Below are 21,413 nucleotides of genomic sequence, written 5' to 3' on the forward strand. Positions count from 1 at the left end.
CATTTAACCCCTGCCTCACCCCCTAGTGTTAACCCCTTCCCTGCCAGTCACATTTATACAGTAATTAGTGCATATTTATAGCACTGATTGCAGTATAAATGTGAATGGTGCCAAAAATGTGTCAAAAGTGTCCGATGTGTCCGCCATAATGTCGCAGTCGCAATAAAAATCGCAGATCGCCGCCATTACTAGTAAAAAATAAAAATAATAAAAAAAATTATTCTGTCCCTTATTTTGTAGGCGCTATAACTTTTGCGCAAACCAGTCGCTTATTTTTTTTACTAAAAATATGTAGAATACGTATCGGCCTAGACTGAGGATAAAAAAAAAAAAATTTAAAAAAAAATTTAGCTATTTATTATAGCAACAAGTAAAACAATTTTTTTTTTTACAAAATTGTCGCTCTATTTTTGTTTATAGCGCAAAAAATAAAAACCGCAGAGGTGATCAAATACCACCAAAAGAAAGCTCTATTTGTGGGGAAAAGAGGACGTCAATTTTGTTGGGAGCCACGTCGCACGACCGCGCAATTGTCAGTTAAAGCGACGCAGTGCCGAATCGCAAAAAGTCCTCTGGGCAGGAAGGGGGTTTAAGTGCCCAGTAAGGAAGTGGTTAATTGTAGGCAAAATAAATAGAAAATGTCAGTATCTGGCAGTTTCATTCAGCTTGTCATGTGCTTTATTCACACATGGGCTGCTGCTGATAACAACAGTCTGATTCTCCCAACTAGTGAATCGGGCCTTTTGATTTCCCAGTAGGATGGTATCCTCTGCACTTATGCTGATTTGAATAGAGATAGAGAAGGTGGAGATGACTGGGGTCTTTACAGTGATAAGTCAAGTAAACATGCTAACAGAACAAATACTAAATTAGTAAAAAAAAAAAAAAACCTGCAAATTACTTTTTTCTAATAGCATGAAGTGCCTGTTAATTAGATATGTCTATTCATGGCATAGTTGCAGCAAATACTTTTTGCACCCTGGGCACAGGGATGACCCGCGATTCTTCTGTTTTCACCGCTGGTTCCACGTAACCAGCGTGGAACGCAAATGGCGCCGATATCAAAACCAACGTCAGCAGCCTGCGCCGCTGGATAGATGCCTGAGCTTCAAGTCTCACAGTTCTGTACAACAGTAGTTTGTATCCATGCGCCACCCAGTGGTTGCCAGCGGTACTGTTTCTGATGTATTAATCCTTCTCACAGTTCTGTACAACTGTGTGTATCCATGCGCCACCCAATGGTTGCTGGCAGTACTGCTTCTGATGTATCTAAAAAAAAAAAAGAGACCAGTGATATGTCTATAATGTAAAAAAAGTATCAAAGTTTGATTCTGCTTTTTTCATAGGAGTTATATGATCTTTAACATTATAGACATATCACTGGTCTCTTTTTTTATATATTCATATTTTTCAGATAAATCACAGGTTTATTTATACATATTTTTTTTTGGGAAGGGTTCTGGCATAAATTTTTTGAGAATCGTGATCTTTAGATCTTTTTTTTTTTGTGAGCTGGCGCCATCAGGTGGTTAGCCATTGGTATTACAAGTCAAAGCGGAGGTTCACCCAAAAATCAACTTTCTGCCATTAGATCCAGCATACTGCTGATATCTGCAGTATGCTGTTGTTTTTTTTTTTTTTTTGTACTTATCGTTTTATCAGCCGTTGTTATCCGGCTCCGATCGGGGATTTCTGCGGGGAATAGGCGTTCCTAATCCAAGCGGATTTAATTGACGGCTGCTAAAGCGCGTCACGCCTTCCGAAAATACCCGAGGTGACACTCGGGTGTTTACGGCGCCTGCGCCTGCCGTGTAGAGCTGACTGCGCAGGCGTCGAAGGAGTGACGCGCTTTAGCAGCCCGTCAATCAACTCCGCTTGGCTTAGGAACGCCTATACCTGGAAGGAATCCCCGCTCGGAGCCGGATAACAACGGCTGATAAAACGATAAGTACAAAAAAAAAACAGCATACTGCAGATGTCAGCAGTATGCTGGATCTAATGGCAGAAAGTTGATTTTTGGGTGAACTCCCGCTTTAAGTGATGGAAACGGTTTGTTTAAAACTCAAACAACAAATGTATAAGTCAATGTTCTTTCATTGTGCAGCTGCTGCCCACTCATGTTTTATCTGCAGCTAAGACATATGGAGTTTGTCGCAGCTGCCAGGGATTGCGAGCAAATGTCTTCCAGTCAGTGCGCAGTTGCTATTTATATCAAATATCATTGGCCTGATGGCGTTCAGTGTCCAGCCAACCGAGCTTGCATGTGCTTGGTGCAGAAGAGACAACAGTGAATTATAAGAATCATGACACAAATGATCATTAGCAAATATAGGCAATCCATACCTTTTTTATTGTGAAAGGGGGCCATCTAAATTTTGGTGTAATTGTGAAATCTTTTTAATATTAAAATGGATATAATATCTGCTTTGTTTGAACACGATTAAGAGAAGATGGCAAATAAGACAAGACTAGTTTGATGCCTTTTTGAGTTTTTAGAAACCTACAGACCTTCTACAGACAAGCCGTGCAGTTTTCTGCCCGTACCTTCATATGGGCTCTCTGTTGAAAGGTACAAGGCTTGTAAATGAGCTGTGGTGGATGACAGTAGTTGTAGTTCATTCATTCACAGGAAAATGTGAATGAATAATGCAGCTGTGTGGGCGGAGTCCTGCACAGCTTCACTGTTTTAAAATGATTACAGGGTATATGCAGTCTTGCTGTCTCAGTGCAAGTTAGCACTCTAAGGGGTGGGTTTAAAAAAAAAAAAAACGTTTTTATAAAATTCTGTTCAGTAAATACAGTGGGCCAGATTCACAGAAGAGATACGACGGCGTATCTCCTGATACGCCGTCGTATCTCTGTGTTACGGCCGTCCTAAATATGCGGCTGATTCATAGAATCAGTTACGCATAGCTAGCCCTAAGATCCGACAGGTGTAATTGAATTACACTGTCGGATCTTAAGGATGCAATTCTAGGCCGGCCGCTAGGTGGCGAGGCCATTGCAGTCGGCGTAGAATATGCAAACAACTAGTTACGGTGATCCACGAAGATCCGTGCGTTCGTCGCAATCCCCGTACGTCGTCGCTAGTCATTTTTACCCGTCGCAAAGTTATATCTGCTTTAACATGGCTTATCTTTAGATCAGCCATGTTAAAGTATGGCCGTCGTTCCCGCGTCAAATTTTGAATTTTTTTATTGCGTAAGACGCCCGGGAATACGAAACGCCGTAACGCACGTCGCATTTCAAAAAAAACGTTGGGGCGCCGTAATTTCGCGCAATGCACATCGGGAAATTTCCTAACGAAGCACGCGCAGAACGTTCGGCGCGGGAACGCACCTAATTTAAATGGTGCCCGCCCCATTTGAATTGGACGGGCTTGCGCCGAGCGCATTTACGTTACACCGCTGCAAGTTTACAGGTAAGAGTTCTGAGAATCAGGCACTTGCGCTGTAAACTTGCGGCAGTGTAACGTAAATCAGATACGTTATGCTGCCGTGGAGCAACGTAATTGTATTCCGAATCTGGCCCAGTGTTTTTTGGCATAAACATATATCTGTGGAGCTGTAAAGTTGTACTTGTCAATGCTAGATTTTAAGTGAAATTATAAAAGATTGTTTATTCTATACTTTATACTTACGGTATATTTGCCAGTCCAACTCCTCAATACACAGTTGATAAACTCCCTCTATGTTATCCTATGTGTCCATGCACACATGAACATTTTTGGACGTTTATCAGCAGTGGAGTTTATGGGCTTTTTGAATGCCCTAAAATCGAGTTCAGGAGTCATTTTTCTGAACACAAAAAATGGCAAACGCTCAAAAACGTTGATAAAAGCTCAAAAACGTGGGTCACGAGCGTTAACATTTTTGATCAATTGAAAAAAAAATGAAAATGTTTTTTATTTTTTTTTAACCACTTAAAGCGGAGTTCCACCTAAAAATGGAACTTCCGCTTAACCCAATCCTCGCCCCCTTACATGCCACATTTGGCATGTAATTTTTTTTGGGGGGGGAGAGTGGGGGCTTCAGGAGAAGGGCACTTCCTGTCCCACTTCTTCCTTCCGCCGAGGGGCTGGAAAGGCGATTAGCTTAATCGCCTTTTCACAGCCCCTCCCTGTAGGCGAGCGCCTGTCCAATCGGACGTCGCAGTGCTGCTCGTGCATGCGCAGTGGGTGCCCGGCTGTGAAGCCGAAAGCTGTCACTGCCGGGTGCCCACACTAGGAATGAAGATGCCGGCCGGCGAGGGGGGGCAAGGAGCGGAGCCCCGGCCGGCGCGTCGCTGGAGCCGTGGAGCAGGTAAGTGTCTGTTTATTAAAAGCCAACAGCTACACTTTTTGTAGCTGCTGACTTTTAATAAACTTAAAAAATGGCTGGAAAACCCCTTTAAGGACCGCCTAACGACGATATACGTCGACAGAATGGCACCGCTGGGCACAAGCACGTACCTGTATGTGATTCCCGCGACCCGGTCCACAGCTCAGTGACCTCGGCCGCGTGACTCGTGGACCCGATCGCCGCTACAGTCCCGCGATCGGTCCCCGGAGCTGAAGAACGGGGAGAGCCGCGTGTAAACACGGCTTCCCCGTTCTTCACTGTGGCGCTGTTATCGATTGTGTGTTCCCTAATATAGGGACGCACAATCAATGACATCAGACCTACAGCCACACCCCCCTACAGTTGTAAACACACTTAAGGGAACACATAACCTCTTCAGCGCCCCCTTGTGTTTAACTCCCAAACTGCAACTGTCATTTTCACAATAAACAATGCATTTTAAATGCATTTTTTGCTGTGAAAATGACAATGGTCCCAAAAATGTGTCAAAATTGTCCGAAGTGTCCGCCATAATGTCGCAGTCACGAAAAAAAATCGCTGATCGCCGCCATTAGTAGTAAAAAAAAAAAGAAAAATTAATAAAAATGCAATAAAACTATCCCCTATTTTGTAAACGCTATAAATTTTGCGCAAACCAATCGATAAACGCTTATTGCGATTTTTTTTTTTTTTTACCAAAAATAGGTAGAAGAATACGTATCGGCCTAAACTGAGGGAAAAAGAATGTTATATATGTTTTTGGGGGATATGTATTCTAGCAAAAAGTAAAAAATATTGCATTTTTTTCGAAATTGTCGCTCTATTTTTGTTTATAGCGCAAAAAATAAAAACAGCAGAGGTGATCAAATACCACCAAAATAAAACTCTATTTGTGGGGAAAAAAAGGACGCCAATTTTGTTTGGGAGCCACGTCGCACGACCGCGCAATTGTCAGTTAAAGCAACGCAGTGCCGAATCGCAAAAAGGGGCCTGGTCTTTTACCTTCATTTTGGTCCGGGTCTTAAGTGGTTAAAAACAAAAAAGCGCTAACGCAAAAAAAGCTATTGCAAAAACATTAAAAAAAACATTGAAAGACTCACTGCAAAGCTACTGGCGTTTTTTTTATAACCTTATTTTAACGTCCAGTGTGCATGGAGCCTTAGAGACAACAGGAACACACTGCTGTGTAACATCTACTCAAAACGCTTAGTTTTATTAATTTTATGTTCTGTACTTATTTTAGATTGAACAGATCTAATCTGATGACATGGCATTGATGTTGTATGATGATACTGTACTCAGTGGCTTGAAGAGGTTTCATAATCCCAATGCGGCCTACAACTTTGCCAACCACACAATACGAATCAAACAAAACTGGAAAGACCTGGGAGTAGCAGCTGTTGTCTGGGATGCTGTAAGTATTACATTATGTTGTATAATTTGTTTGATTTATATTGAAAAATACAAAATGAATAATTTTCCAGTTTTTAACCACTGGAGGAGCAAGCCTGTAATACCACTTCATTGCCAGGCCCTTATCAATGTTGTGTTGGTTTGACTGACAATTACTCTGTCATGCAACACTGTACCAAATATATATTTCTCTTATCGTCCATGGACGAACACAGCTCCTTAAATCTTGTGGGTTTTGTTCCCTGTTTACAGGAGAGGACTAGGCAGAAACATGTTAGATAATTAAATACATGTTACATTAATAGAGTTGAACAGCTCCGCCCAGGGGGCGGTCCCTCCAGACATCACCCTCCTCACTTTAGCATGCAGCCTCAGTTTCATTCTGCCTAGCAAGGAGAAGGACGTATGGCTCCCTTTGGGCCCAGCGCCCTGAGGAGAAATTGTATTTTATTTTACTTTTTCTTGAAGAATCTTCATTCAACTGTCAGCTGAGAGACAGGCTGGATAATATAGATCCTTGTAGTCTACTCAGTCCGACCAGCAAGTGTGGGCACACCTTTGCAAAGAGGCTGGGTCTGCCACGCCATACCCCATGACTCCTGGGGTGGCCGGTGAGCTTTGCTCCGAGGTCCACATATGACTGGGCTGTGGTGTTGTCTCACTCACAGTGGACTGGGCCGACAGCTACCTCCATTGCGGCTGTAGTTCTGACAGGAATGCGTCAGCGAGTCCTCGCTCGGATGGGTAAGTACAGTCCCTCCCGCTTCGGTGGGTTGGTACGGCTGGGCATTCCTGGGGTTCGGGGGTCCTCTTCTCCTCCCTTCCCTGCTCCCTTTCCCTTGCTTCATTGCTAACATTGCCGTCAGGGGGGGGGGGGGGGGGGGGCTTCCTGAAGGGACTGTGTTATCTGGCCTGTGTTTTTTCTTTTTTGTATGGGGCTTTCCTGTGAGGGTTTTTTCACTGTTTTCCTGTTTAAACGTGGCATTTTGCCGCCATTTGGCCGGCGCTGGCGCCATTTTTTGGGAGGTTTTTCAATTACATTGAAAACTCCCATTGGTGGCCATTTTGTCATAGCCGCGCTATGGGGCAGCTTACATTGCGGTCGGACATTTTCCTGTGGCCACGTTCTGAATGCTCTGTGGCCATCTTGGAGTAGTCTTGACCCCTAGTGCTGTATACGGTGCACACAGGTCCCTGCAGATGCCGCACAGTTACCTCACGGTTCTTTTCCTCTCACATGCCGTGTGCTGAGAGCGGGCGGCAGCGCTGGGCAGTCTCCTCCTGAGGTGAGTCCCCTGGTCAGCGAAGCAAGTGGGTGACATGCCCTGAATAGGGCTCTAGGAGCTTCTGTTTATTTGTCAGGACAGGTGTGCATATTATACATACACACTATGTAAATATTATTAATATTTGGAGTCAGTATCTGGGTCCTTCCCCAACATGCTGGTGGTGGCAGCAGGTGTTGGCACCTGTGTTTCCCACAGAGGTTTTATTGTTAGTCCTGGATAGGGATGAGCCGAACATACCCGCATTCGGTTCGCACCAGAACGTTCGAACAGACCGATCGTTTGTGCGAACATTTAGAACCCCATTGAAGTCTATGGGACTCGAACATTCGAATTCAAAAGTGCTTATTTTAAAGCCCATTATTCAAGTTATTGTTGGAAAACGTCTTTGAGAACCCAGGTCTTGTCCCAGGAAACATGTATCAATGGAAAAAAAAGTTTTAAAAACTGTAGTTTTTTCTTGAGCAGCGATTTTAATGATGCTTAACCACTTACCCCCCGGACCATATTGCTGCCCAAAGACCAGAGTACTTTTTGCGATTCGGGACTGCGTCGCTTTAACAGACAATTGCGCGGTCGTGCGACGTGGCTCCCAAACAAAATTGGCGTCCTTTTTTTACCACAAATAGAGCTTTCTTTTGGTGGTATTTGATCACCTCTGCGTTTTTTATTTTTTGCGCTATAAACAAAAATAGAGCGACAATTTTGAAAAAAATGAATATTTTTTACTTTTTGCTGTAATAAATATCCCCCAAAAATATATAGAAAAACATTTTTTTGTTTCCTCAGTTTAGGCCGATACGTATTCTTCTACATATTTTTCGTAAAAAAAATCGCAATAAGCGTTTATTGATTGGTTTGCGCAAAAGTTATAGCGTTTACAAAATAGGGGGTATTTTTATGGCATTTTTATTAATATTTTTTTTACTAGTAATGGCGGCGATCAGCGATTTTTTTTTTCGGTATTGCGACATTATGGCGGACACTTCGGACATTTTTGACACATTTTTGGGACCATTGGCATTTTTATAGCGATCAGTGCTATAAAAATGCATTAGATTACTATAAAAATGCCACTGGCAGTGAAGGGGTTAACACTAGGGGGCGAGGAAGGGGTTAAGTATGCCTGGGTGTGTTCTTACTGTGGGGGGGGGGGTGGCCTCACTAGGGGAAACACTGATCCTCGGTTCATACATTGTATGAACCGAAGAAAAGCATTTCCCCTGCTGACAGGAACGAGAGCTGTGTGTTTACACACACAGCTCCCGTTCCCCGCTCTGTACCGAGCGATCGCGTGTGCCCGGCGGCGATCGCGCCCGTCGGGCACACGCACGGGAGTCGGGGGGGGCGCGCGCGCGCGCCTCCGGCGGCGCGCGTGCGCCCCTAGTGGCGGCTAAAAGGTAGGACGTCCATTTACGTGGTCTCGCCTAGGAGAGCCACCTTGTGGACGTATAATGACGGTGCGGCGACGGCAAGTGGTTAAAGTGAAGGAAAAAAAATCCTTTTAAATATGGTACCTGCTGGGTGTCTATAGTAGTGGCACGTGTTTAGAAATGTCCCTGCACAACATGAGATTACTCTCAGAAAAAAGTAATTTAATACTGCTTGCGGCTTTAATTTAATGTTTGGTCCCTGCAATATGGATAAAAATCATTGAAAAAAAATAGCATGAGTTTCCCCGCCACTACTCCCCCCAGGTCATTACAAGACCCAGTGCCGATCCTGACCTCCCTGGGGCCCTAAGCAAAATGACATGGCACATTAAAAATGACAATCGGGGGGGCGCTGACGACAGTGACATGTCACATTAAAGAAAGTTGAGAAGCGGGGTGAGGGGGTGTTCTTCTGTCCGAAATGACTCAGCCAGCGAGTTTAGAAGCGGGGTGAGGGGGCGAAAATGACTTCTCACCAGGCGGGGCCTCTAGTAATTTGGGGGGCCCTTTGCAGCTTTGCGGGGCCCTAAGCGGCTTGCATGGTGAGCCTATAGCGAGGATCGGCCCTGACAAGACCGTTTGGCCCTATATACTTTGAACAGCAGTATACAGGTGGTGCAAACAAGATAAGGACTGTGGGTTTCTTAAGTAGAATCAGAACCATGTCATACTTTGCTCCTGCATATTGCACAATTTCCTAAAGAGACCCTCAACAAACTACATGACACTTGTGCCTGATGAGGCCACTGATGTTCCAGTGGTGGTGGCCCGTGAGACTGTCCATACAGGCTTGGCTCCCCAAAGTGCACGTGCTGTGTGGCAACAATATGTCAATTATTTTAGGGGTGGGGGGGGGCATTACAATGCCAGATCTTGGCTCAATAAATTATTTTTTGGGGAAATAAAAATTCTAGAAAAAAGGGGGGTTGCCATCCGGGGCCCCCTTTGAACAAATTCTGTGAAGAACTCCTGTTCTCTGAAGGCCTCCATTATTTCTGCAAGTCAAAATGTATAAAAAAAAAAACTAATGTCAGTCAAGCCTTAGCTTTCTCCCCATATCAAACCCACAAACTCATCCACTGATCATAAAGTCCAAAAATCAAGTTTCGTATCGTCGTACTGCATGATCGTTTTCACAACGTTTTCTACCGACTGCGAACGACGTTCTCACTCACGCAATATCCCTTTATACACTGTTAAATAGCCCACGTGCAGTAACAGCTAATGTGTTTATGGGCAATTAAATAGCACACGTCCACTAACACTGAGTACTATATTTAGGTGTAAACTAAACACTATGCAGGCAATACAACACGTTAGAGCACTGCATCTAGCACAATCTACTGCCTAACAATAGAAATAGCTGATCTAGCTAAGCTATACAGTGTATAAATATATGTACAACGCTAGGATGAATATATATCCTCTACACACTGTAAATTTAACTAAACTGACTAGCCTTCCTGCTCTATCTATCTATGTAGAAAAGACACTGTGGGGGTTATTTACGAAAGGCAAATCCACTTTGCACTACAAGTGCACTTGCAAGTGCAGTCACTGTAGATCTGAGGGGGACATGCAAGGAAAATAAAAAAACAGCATTTTTGCTTGCACGTGATTGGATGATAAAACCAGCAGAGCTTCCCCTAATTTCAGCACTTCCCCTCGGATCTACAGCGATCAACAGCGACTGCACTTTCAAGTGCACTTGTAGTGCAGAGTGGATTTCCCTTTAGTAAATCAACCCCTGTGTCTCTATCTATCTATCTCTCCCTCTCCCTCTCCCACCCTGGCTTTGGCCAATTGTGGTTCTTCGTTTTTTGCGCCTTGTGATTGGCCGAGCATGCAGGGTCATGGTGCATGCATGGCCAATCATCAGCGCGCAACGCCGCAGTGAATTATGGGCCGACGCGCGTCACTCGAATTTGGCGCAAACGACCCGTTTTGTTGGAAATTCGTCAAACGTACGAACAGACAATGTTCGAGTCGAACATACGTTTGAGTCGAACACAAAGCTTATCCCTAGTCCTGGACACGTTTGTGCCAGGGTGGGGGTGGACTGCGGACGGGCGGTAAAAGAGTGCCCCCTTCCCCCGTTATCTCCTGGGGAATTCTCTGTTATGAAGCCATGGACCAGGTACCTGGGTAGTAAAAAAAAAAACAGGATAAGGCATTTATGGGTGCGCTTCTCACTGCTGCAAGTGACTCTCTTAAGCTGGATAGTGCAGCTGGGTTTCCACCGAGGGCTCTGTCTTTTTTGGATCACACAAATCAGACCGCTCTGTGTAGGTTTTTTCCTTCTGTGCCCTTCTTTGATAATTTCTAAGAGGCGGAATGGGAAAAGCCGCTGAGGGCTTTTGTAGTCCCTCAGTGCCCCTTTGAGGAGAGCCTTTTCAAAAGGTGGGTTTCTTCTCCGGTGGTGGACCCTCTGGGTGTCATGTATAGGTGACCACTCTCCCTATTGTGGGAACCCCCGCTTGTATGGATCTGACTGATAGAAGACCCGTTCCATGTTTACCATGCTGGGGTCTGACTTGCGGCCTATTGTGGCCACTACTCTGGGGTCTCAGTCACTCACGGAGTGAGCATTTTGCACCAGACAGTGGAGGAGCATGACTCTCTCCCGAAGTTATTAGGCTAGCGGACCAGCTGGTCCAGGGCCTCATATAGGTCTGTGATGCTTCATTGAATGCTGCGCCCTTGTTATCCAGGGCTTCTGTTTGAGAATGGTTTTATGCACACGGTGCACATTACTTGACAGCAAGAGAGTCATTGGTTCGAATCCGGACACTGACGCCAATCTGCCTGGAGCTTGCATTGTCACTCCCTGTGTCTGCGTGGGTTTCCTCCGGGTACTCCAGTTTCCTTCAAGGCATGTATGCATACACCTACATAATATACATACACACTGTGGCCCAGATTCACAGCCGAGATACGACGGAGTATCTCAGATACTCCGTCGTATCTCTCAGAGTATCTATGCGACTGATTCATAGAATCAGTTACGCATAGATAGCCCCTAGATCCCACAGGTGTAATTGTTTTACACTGTCGGATCTTAGGATGCAATACCGCGGCCGCCGCTGGGGGGAGTTTGCGTCGTAAACCAGCGTCGGGTATGCAAATTAGTAGTTACGGCGATCCACGGCGGTTTTTCGCGTTCGCGATGCTAGTCTAGTTTCCCGTCGCAAAGTTAGTCGTCGTTTTTGGTGCCCTAACTTTACACAGCACACGTATGTGCTGTATAAAGTATGGCCGTCGTTCCCGCGTCGAAATTTGTAAATTTTTGCTTCTTGCGTAAGACGTCCGGGAATACGGAAGTACGCTACGCACGTCGCCATTCAAAAAAATGACGTCACTTTGCGCAAAGCACGGCGGGAAATTCAAAAGGGAGCATGCGCAGTAGGTCCGGCGCGGGAGCACGCCTAATTTAAATGGCACACGCCCCTTTGAATTACGCGGGCTTACGCCGGAGGCCGCCGCCGGATACGTTACGCCGCCGCACTTCTACATGAATCTGGGCCTGTGTGTGTATTATTTATGGGCAACCCTCCAAGGCCTTTAAAGACCCAGCTGGGGGACTAATCCGTCCCTGGGTGCGTAAGCTGATCACGCCGGCACCCAAATCCTGCCAATGTATGTAGCCTTCCCTCCCTGTCTCTAGGTGGGAGGGGCGGCTTACAGGTTCACAATTGGGTGAAACCTCCCTCCTCTCCAACCAGTGGGTCTGCAAGGTGGTCTCTTTGGAGTACTAGATAGGGTTTCCTCCTATCCACAAAACAAAGTTCTTTCCTCGTGTCTTCCTCTCCCAGCTCGTCGGTCTGCCTTGGACAGTTTGGGACTTGCTAAGCTGCGGGGTAATTTTACCTTTCCTGCAGGACGAGAGGTTTGGGGTTTTCTATGGGCCTCAGGCCCTGAATACCTTTGTGAACGTCGGGTAGTTCCGCATGGAATCCATTCCTTCGGTGGTAGCTGCGCTCCATCCGGGGGACATACTGGCGTCCTCGAACATCAGGTCCCGTTTTGCGCATGTCACAGTGTTTTTTCTGTGCTTCGTGATGAGAGAGGGTCTCTGTCAGCCTGTGGTCCTCCCTTTTGATCTGGTGTCAGCACCATGGGTTTTCAGGTAGGAGCTCGCACTTATCCTAACTTTGTTGGGACAGCGAGGCTTTGCCTCATTGGCTACTTGGACGACTTTCTTCTGAGAGCAGCTTCTGTCTCAGACCTAGTGGATGTGTTATTCCCATTCAGACCCTCCGAAGATTCGGGTGGGTGTTAAACGTTTAGGCCAGAAGGTGTAGCTCAGTGGCAGCAAGCCTACCTTCCATGTGTGCGACCCAGGGTTCAAATCCTGGGCATGCTAGGTTCCGACTCAGCGTTGGGGTATGTAGGGTTGATCCGGACTCCTCGGTGGACTCCTTCCCCTGGAGAAATTGCAGACTCTTCAGTCTGCGGTGAAGGTATTGGCATCATGCAATCGGTCTTCTCTCCGGGGCACCTGCTGGTCCGGGGTCTGTGGGTAGCCTCCTTCGAGGCGGTACTGTATGCCCAGTTCCACATTCGGGTTTACCAGGGGAAATACTGTCCAGGTGGTAAAAATCTCTTGTCTCTGAAATCATCATATTCCGGTGCGCCACCTAGTCAGAGTCTCTCTGAGTTGGTGACGGACTCTTCGGTCTGGGAAGTTGTCTCTTCCTTCCAGTGGTCGGTGTTTTCGACAGATGCCAGCCTCAAGGGCTGTGGGGGCACCTGGGGGGGTCCAGTCGGCCCTAAGTCGCTGGACTTGCGTGGACCTACGGCCACACCTCCCTGAATGTGCCCGCTCTCGTCTGGTCTCGGTAGCTACCCAGGGTCGGGCCTGGGGTGTGCCTGGGTGGGAGACCGCCTGGGAATTCCAGGTGCTTTCTACCGTTCATTGTCCTACTATTTTAGGCGTTCAGGCTATGCTCGTGGTCGAGGAGGTTGCAACGTTGTCCGATCGTTGTCCGATCTGCTTCGGTCTACCATCGGGTATACCGGCAGGTGGACTACTGGAGTTGCCAGATGCTGGACCAGGGCGACTGGTCTTTGTTCTTGGGGTGTTTTGGCTCCCTTGCAGGAGGTGAGCCTCACAGGGCATGGATCTCCTGGCTGCTCGTCTCTACCGCAAGGGTGTCGAAGTTAGTGGCCAGGTCTAGTGATCTGGTACAGACGCGTCAGTCGCGCTGGTGGCCCTATTGGGTCTGTATCGACGACTTTTTGCCGTTCCTCCATTGTAGTTGCTTCCTCGGCTGCTCCCGATGGAGGCTGAGGAGATCCCGATGATTCTAATCGCTCCAGAATGACCTCTGCATCCTTGGTACCCCGATATCGGGCGCCTGGTAGCGGAGGTACCCTGGCGGTTGCCAGGGCGGGTGGTCCCTTTGTCTCGAGGTCCCATACTTCCTCCTGTTGTACAGTCACTGACTTGCTCAACATGGCTATTGTAAGCCAGACTTTAAGTGACCGGGGCCTATCCGACTCGGTCATCTCAACAATGCTGAGGGCACGGTAGTCTTCTTCCGGATGATCTACCGTCGCACCTGGCAGGCCTACATCTCTTGAAGTAAAGGGATGGAGTGACGTCCACGGACGTACTCGGTGTCCAGGGTCCTGCTGTTTTTATAGCTTGGAGTGGATCTAAAAATTGCTTAATGCACCGTTTGGGGGCAGTTTTCAGCCTTCGCTGTGTTCTTTCAGTGGCCTTTTTGCGGCCCGTTCCCTGGTGGGTCCCTTTTTGTGTGCAGGGGGTGTGTCATATACTTTCCCCTTTTGGCCCATCTCTTCCCCCATGAGTTTTGACTCTGGTACTCTTGGTTCTTCAGGAACCTTCCTTTTGAAAACATCAGAGAGATTTTTCTCTTGACACTATCTCAGAAGGTGGCCCCTTTAGTGGCCTTTATCTCTGTTAGAGGGGTTTCTGAGTTGGCGGTCTTGTCTTGCAAGCCGCTATGCTTGATCCTCCATAAGGATTAGGTGGTGGTGCGCCCGCGACCTTCCCTTCTTCCGAAGGTGGTTTCGGCCTTTCGCCGAAATAAGGACATTGTTCTTCCATCCTTCTGTCCTCGGCCGGCGCATCCTACGAAGGTTGCCTTTCATACTTTAGGCGTGGTACGCGCTTTGTGGGTGTACCAGCCTTCTACGGCTCAGTTTCGGAGTTCTGACTGTCTTTTGTGTCGTTGTCTGGTCCACAAAAGGGCCTGGCGATCTCGTCGACCACCATTTCTCGGTGGATCAGGCAGGCTGTCATACAGGCCTATGCTGTTAAGGGGCGGGCCCCCCTTTCCGTTTACGGCACTTTCGACCAGGGCAATTGGTGCTTCCTGGGTTTTTTTCTGACATCATGCGTCGGTCTCGCAGGTGTGTGAGGCGGCGACTTGCTCGTCTGTTCACACTTTTTCCAGAATTTACATGGTTGCTGTGAGTGTATCTTCTGATGTTTTTTTTCGGCCGCTAGTTTTTGCAGGCTGCTGTTTAAAGTTGCACCTCCTCCGTTGAGGAGCTCTGCTCCTCTTTTTTGACACTGCTTGGGGACGTCCCACTTGTTAAGATTTAAGGAGCTGTGACCGTCCATGGACAATAAGAGTAAATAGGATTTTTTGTACTCACCGTAAAAAAAGAGTCCATGGACGGACACAGCACCCACCCCTCCTTTTTAGGTTTGTACTGCTTGTTACGAACTGAGGCTGCATGCTGCAGTGAGGAGGGTTATGTCTGGAGGGACCGCCCCCTGGGCGGGACTGTTCAACTCTGTTAATATAATATGTATTTAATTATCTAACATGTTTCTGCCTAGTCCTCTCCTGTAAACATGGAACATAACCCACTTGTCAAGATTTAAGGAGCTGTGTCCGTCCATGGACTCAGAGAAAAGGATTTTACGGTGAGTACAAAAAATCCTATTTTTATCATTTTTAGAGACCGAGCTTTCCTTTGTCTATATTCAAAAACCACTGGGTTTTCTATGTTTTACTATAGAAAGAAAACCAAAAATTGAAAAAAACTGTTTCCATCGCTTCCTGTTTGAAAAAAAAATGCCAAGACAGTGCGAACACTCCAAAAATGACCCCTTTTTGAAAAGTAGACACCCAAAGTGATCTCATGTTTTGCCATTTTGTTTTGTAAATTAAGAAACGTTCTAGTGTTGAGGTGGTTAAACAGAGCTTGAAAAGATGCACTAGATGTTTGAATTAAATGGTCAACTACAGAGGGAGGAGGAAGAGAAGGACTTGGGGCATTTACACTTGCTTCAAAAAAAGGCTTCAGACACACTTTTCTAAAGCTCTCTAAATGCTAGTCAAAGCCCCTGTCACTAAATTAAAGTGGAGTTCCACCCATTTTTTTTATGTTTGTCTGTGCTGCATGCTCTAATCTCATAGTGTTCAGAATGGACAATTTTTATTTAATTTGTTGCTTGTAAATACCTTTATTTTGTAGTCCTTCATTACTTCCTCCTCCTTATTTGCCTAGGCTATTTGCAAAGGTTTCTGGGATAGGCATCATGTTTCCCAGTAGTCCTTGCAAACCTGACTGAAACCTATTACATTGCTTGTGCACTGAGCATGTGCGAGATATGCAAAGCTGAAATCCAGGAAGTCATACAGTCTGGCTTCATGATGCCCACACTTAAGATGGCCACGGTCTATTTCTAGATTATAAACTATTTAAATGCTGTAACAACCTAACAAAACGGACCTTAGTTTACAGACTAACTTTACTAGAATACATTAAGCTTGTGTATTACAGGGGTATTTATATTTAAAAAGTGAAATTGTGGGTGGAACTCCCCTTTAAATGGTCAGCTTACAATCCTGTTTACACCTTTCATTTGCTTTGCCAAAATTATACCCAATGTCGCTTTAGTGGTGCTTGAAAGCGTCTTCAAAGCCTCCATAGAAGTCTATGACAAAGCTTGCTTGGAGCACCCAAAAGCCTTTAAAAGGCTTTAATTTAGCTTTTCAGGTATGAGATATCCACACACACACAGGGCATCTGCCAAGCTTCATTAAAGCTTCAGAAAAGCACCATCAAAGCACCACTGAAGCATCAAAAAAGCATGTTGAAGCGGTAGATGCTTTCAAGTGGAAGTTAACTTCCATCACAAAATGTTACCTATAGGTAGTGTAAATATGTCCTAAGTGCTGTGAAAGTTCTGAAACGGCTAGCACAGGACGCAGTAGATCTTAAAGTAGAAGTCCAATCAAATATGAACTGTACTTAAAGATCAAGTCTCGTTTTTTTTTTTTTTTTTTAAATAACAAATATATACTTCCCTGCTTTGTGCAGTAGTTTTGCACAGGGCAAACCAGATCCTCCTTCTCAGGTCCCTCTTTGGCTCTCCTGGCTTCTCCCCTCTGTCGAGTGCCCCCACAGCAAGCAACTTGCTATGGGAGCACCTGAGCCAAGTCACAGCTCCCTGTGTCCATTCAGACATGAAGCCCCAGTTTGGCCCTGCCCCCTCTCAGTCCTGATTGGCTAACTGACTTTGACAGCGGGAGAAATCAATACAATAGTACACAATGAATGGCATGATTCAAAGCCATTCATTGTGTACAATTGTCATGTGATTTGCCGTGATTGGTCACAGCAATCACATGGTACCAGCAGCGGCCGTTACACTAATCAGTGTTTCGCTTTGTCCAGTGAACACAGTGGATAACAGATCGTGCCGAATATGACGTCCACCCGGAGTGACGAATATCCTGCCCGGCTGTCATTTGACTATAGGCCAGTAGCCTATAGCAGCTATTCACTAAGCACCAACAAGGGAATCCTATCTGGAATAACTGGCTATGTCACTTTGCTTTCCTGTAAATGGAGCAGGGAAGGATTGGAGGGTAGAGAAGTATAAGCATCTTCAGATGGCAGTAAAGTGAACCTGTTTTTTGCTTTGTATGGGCAAAACACAGAGTTGCTTTAAATAATGTGTATAATGTTTGAATCAAGTTGAAATGATCCACTGTACAAAGTGAACTAACTATTACCCTATTTTCCAAAAAATAGGACTTATTATTACTTAGAATCCTCAGAAATTATAGTTTAATTGAATATTCCTTCTGTTTTAAATTTTCTAGTATGAAATGTAGGTGAGAAATTGCTTCCTGTAATCAATTCTTTTCCTCTTCCTGGAGTGCCTGGCATGGAATTATATTTGAGCATCTGTGCTGTTTTCCATGCCAGCTCTGTTTGGATTTCTGTTATGGCTATGGACTGCATTGGTCATTTTAGTGCACAGCGTTGCTTGTTGTGCTTCCAAGACCTAAAAGATGTGTTAAGACGTCTCAGTAACTCAACAGATATGTATCAGGTTGTATAACTTTGTAGATACAGAAATCATTTCTGCTTAGTATCCACAGGACAGCTTGGGCTCAAACATAATACAATCAGATACAAAACAAACATTTTGTTATTTTATCTTTAGACCTCTTTCACACGATTTTCAGGCGTTCTAGAGCTAAAAATAGCACCTGTAAAGTGCCTGAAAACTGCCTCTCAAGCCACCCCAGTGGGAATGCCCAAGTGCTTTCACACTGGGGCGGTGCGCTTGCAGGAGGGGGAAAAAAAGTCCTGCAAGCAACATCTTTGGGGCAGTGTGGGAACAGTGTATACACTGCTCCCACACCGCCCCTGCCCATTGGAATAAATGGGCAGAACTGCATCACAGGTGCTTCTAACCCCCTCTTAGGTTTTAAAAGCGCCCTGCTACTGTACGAAAAAACATCCCCATGTTGAGGGCATGTGGCCTGGTACAGTGTACAGTTCCGGGGGGGGGGGGCGCTCTCTCCTCCCCCCTCTTTTCCTGCGGCCTGCCAGGTTGCCTGCTCGGATAAGGGTCTGGTATGGATTTTAACGCATTTTTTTTTATTTTGGTTCGGGTTTCCCCTTAATATACATACCAGACCCAAAGGGCCTGGTAATGGACTGGGGGGGGGCTTTTTTTCTGTATTGCCGGGACCAATTCAATAATGAGATTTTTGGACAAATGACCATCCGTTTCTTTTTGCGTGCTACTCTTCATATCGAAAATGAAGAGGTTACTAAAGTCACGAAAATTCTCATACGCCAAGTATTTTTTTTATTTTTTATATTTAAACTAATTTATGTACCATTATACCACAGGCAGTTGTTCTTTGCATGTTCTTAGAAACTGGAGGCATTAATCTGCAGGGTCGCTCTATGATAGAACTGGGTGCAGGAACAGGATTGGTTGGAATTGTGGCTGCATTACTTGGTAAGTGTCATAAAAACAGTAAAAGAAAATATTATAATTTTCATGTCATTTGTTTTTCTGCACATTAGTGATACAATAATGGTTAGTTTAACAGTAGCTTTTAAAGTATATTAACATATACCTAGCTCCTGATCCTCTATTTTCCATTTGTATTTAATATTTAACATTTGAAATCTTCAAAATGTTGTTAGGAGATTTTCTCTTCCTGGTTAACACAGAGTGTGATGTCTGGGCATACAGCCAAGTTAGCTAAAATTGCTGATTGGAGGAAAGACACAGACCCCCTCTCCTCATAGGCAGAGACTCTCAGAGCTGTTTTGTAATAGGAGCTGCTCTCTGCTAATCTATTATAGCAACCTCCTTTGACAAAAGATTCAGGCTGCTTTTATCTAAAAAGTCAAAAAATATGTCAGGAGTTCTCAGGCTGATAACAGAGAAACCATTCAGAAGAGAGCTATTAGGCCTCGTACACACGATAGGTTAACCAGAGGACAACGGTCTGAAGGACTGTTTTCATCGGTCAAAACCGATCGTGTGTGGGCCCCATAGGTTATTTACCCATAGGTTAAAAAAAAGCAAACTTGCTTTAAAATTAACCTATGGATTCCTAACCGATAGGTCAAAACCGATCGTTAGTAGGCACGACCATCGGTTAAAAATCCATGCATGCTCAGAATCAAGTCGACGCATGCTTGGAAGCATTGAACTTCGTTTTTTTCAGCACGTTGTTGTGTTTTACGTCACCGCGTTCTGACACGATCAGTTATTTAACCTATGGTGTGTAGGCATGACGGAACATCAGTCAGCTTCATAGGTTAACCTGTGACAATGATCCTTCAGACCGTTGTCCTCTGGTTAACCTAGCGTGTGTACGAGGCTTTAGACTTAGCTCATTGAAAAGAGATAACAAATTACTGCAGATATATATGTGCCCAGCTCAAATTTCATGAATTGAGTTTACATCCACTTTAATGTTCCACTGCTAAAGAATGTTCTCATACTTGGCAGACTGCCCGGATTTTTTCTTCCTTTCTTTTGACTCTGAGAGCAGAGAGAATTCTCTGCATAGAAAGATCGGGAAATACTTTGTCAAGATCGCAACGGGGTAAAAAATCGCAATAACAATTCTTGACGATTAATCTTGCAGCTCTAGTGTGAACCTAGGCTTAGCTGGTGTTCCTCTTTAATTTGTTGGTCAAGTCCATCTAAATCTGGTTGTCTACCACTACCCTCTCCCCAGGCTGACAGTGCTGCTGTCCAAAGGTTTCTGCTTTACTACTTCATCCAGAATAAGACCCTAATGCCTCGTACACATAATGAGATTTTCGGACAAATGACCATCCATTTTTTGTTGCTTGTTAATATATCAAAAATGAAGAGGTTAATAAAGTTACGAAAATTCTCGTACACCAAAATAAAAATTCAGAAGTGATGTTAAGTGTTGTATTTGTATTGTATTTTCGGATCACTAGGCGAAATAAAGGCTAAAAAAGAAAAAGATAATGCAACCACTACATCTAGGGATTATTAAGCTGCACTACATTACTTTGTTTTGAGGTTTAGGTCCCTTTCAAACTTGTGCGACTTTTCCTGCAACTTTGGACATCACCCCATGATTCCCAATGATAACCATTCATATTTGTGTGACTTCAAGTCGTACTGACTTCAAAGTAGTTCCTGTACTACTTTGGTCCGACTTTTATGCTAGTTGAAGTCCATAGACCTCAAGTTTATACAGGCATTTCCATGAAATCGCTGCATAATCGCGCGACTTTCAAATCGCGGCAGTGTGAAAGGGGCCTTAATAATGCTTTAAGTGGTCTATTTATAAATGTTTTTAACAAGATTCTTGCAGCTATCTCACTTTCTTTGTTGGATTCAGTTGGAAAAATGTGTGACTTCTGGGTGAAAGTTGTGTGAATCTTGGGTGAAAAGATTTAGAAGACTTGCAAGAGTTTCTCTATGTAAGGCCCCTTTCACACTTGTGCGACTTTTCCTGGGACTTTGGACATTAGAGTCGCATGACAAGTCGTACTCCCATGATTCCCAATGCTAACCATTCATATCTGCGTGACTTTAAGTCGCACCAACTTCAAATCAGTCTCTGTAGAACTTTGGTCTGACTTTAATGCGAGTTGAGGCCCATAGACCTCAATATTAAACAGACATTCCCTGAAATCGCTGCAAAATCATGGCAAAATCGCACGGCTTTGAAGTCGTGGTAGTGTGAAAGGGGCCTAATGAATAATGATGGACTGACCAGATAAAGAAACATACTAAGTGTTGTTTTAATTAACAAAAGTAAAAAGGTAAAACTCTTTTAAAAAGATGTACTGCACTCTATACATAAAATATAAAAAGCTCTAAATTCCACAAGAATGGTAGAGCCTTATAAACAGCTGACAGCTGGTGTTTAACATTCATGTCTACTTCATTATCCTGTTTACTCCAGTCAGCACTCCAGTAAATCCAGACTACTTTTTAGATGTAGCCCAGCACAGTCATGAACTGTGTGTGTGTGTGTGTGTGTGCGTGTGTAATATATATATATATATATATGTATATATATATATATATAATTACATATACATACAGTTGTGCTCATAAGTTTACATACCCTGGCAGAATTTTTTAGAGAATATGAATAACACAAAAACATTTCTTTCACTCATGGTTATTGTTTGGCTGAAGCCATTTATTATCAATCAACTGT

General features: G+C 44.7%; 1 protein-coding gene across 2 annotated transcripts in view; it reads left to right on the top strand.

Annotated features, from left to right (window-relative positions):
• METTL21A (methyltransferase like 21A) overlaps nucleotides 1-21,413 on the top strand; it is a 53,186-nt gene that overhangs the window by 17,079 nt on the left and 14,694 nt on the right. For both annotated transcript variants that reach the window (XM_040357364.1, XM_040357365.1), the window contains exons 2-3: nucleotides 5,563-5,733; nucleotides 18,589-18,700. In XM_040357364.1, the coding sequence (XP_040213298.1) occupies nucleotides 5,587-5,733; nucleotides 18,589-18,700 (259 nt within the window). In that variant the 5' untranslated portion in view covers nucleotides 5,563-5,586. The remainder of the gene's footprint in view (nucleotides 1-5,562; nucleotides 5,734-18,588; nucleotides 18,701-21,413) is intronic.

The sequence above is a fragment of the Rana temporaria genome, chromosome 6 (assembly GCF_905171775.1).
Source record: "Rana temporaria chromosome 6, aRanTem1.1, whole genome shotgun sequence".
NCBI lineage: Eukaryota > Metazoa > Chordata > Amphibia > Anura > Ranidae > Rana > Rana temporaria.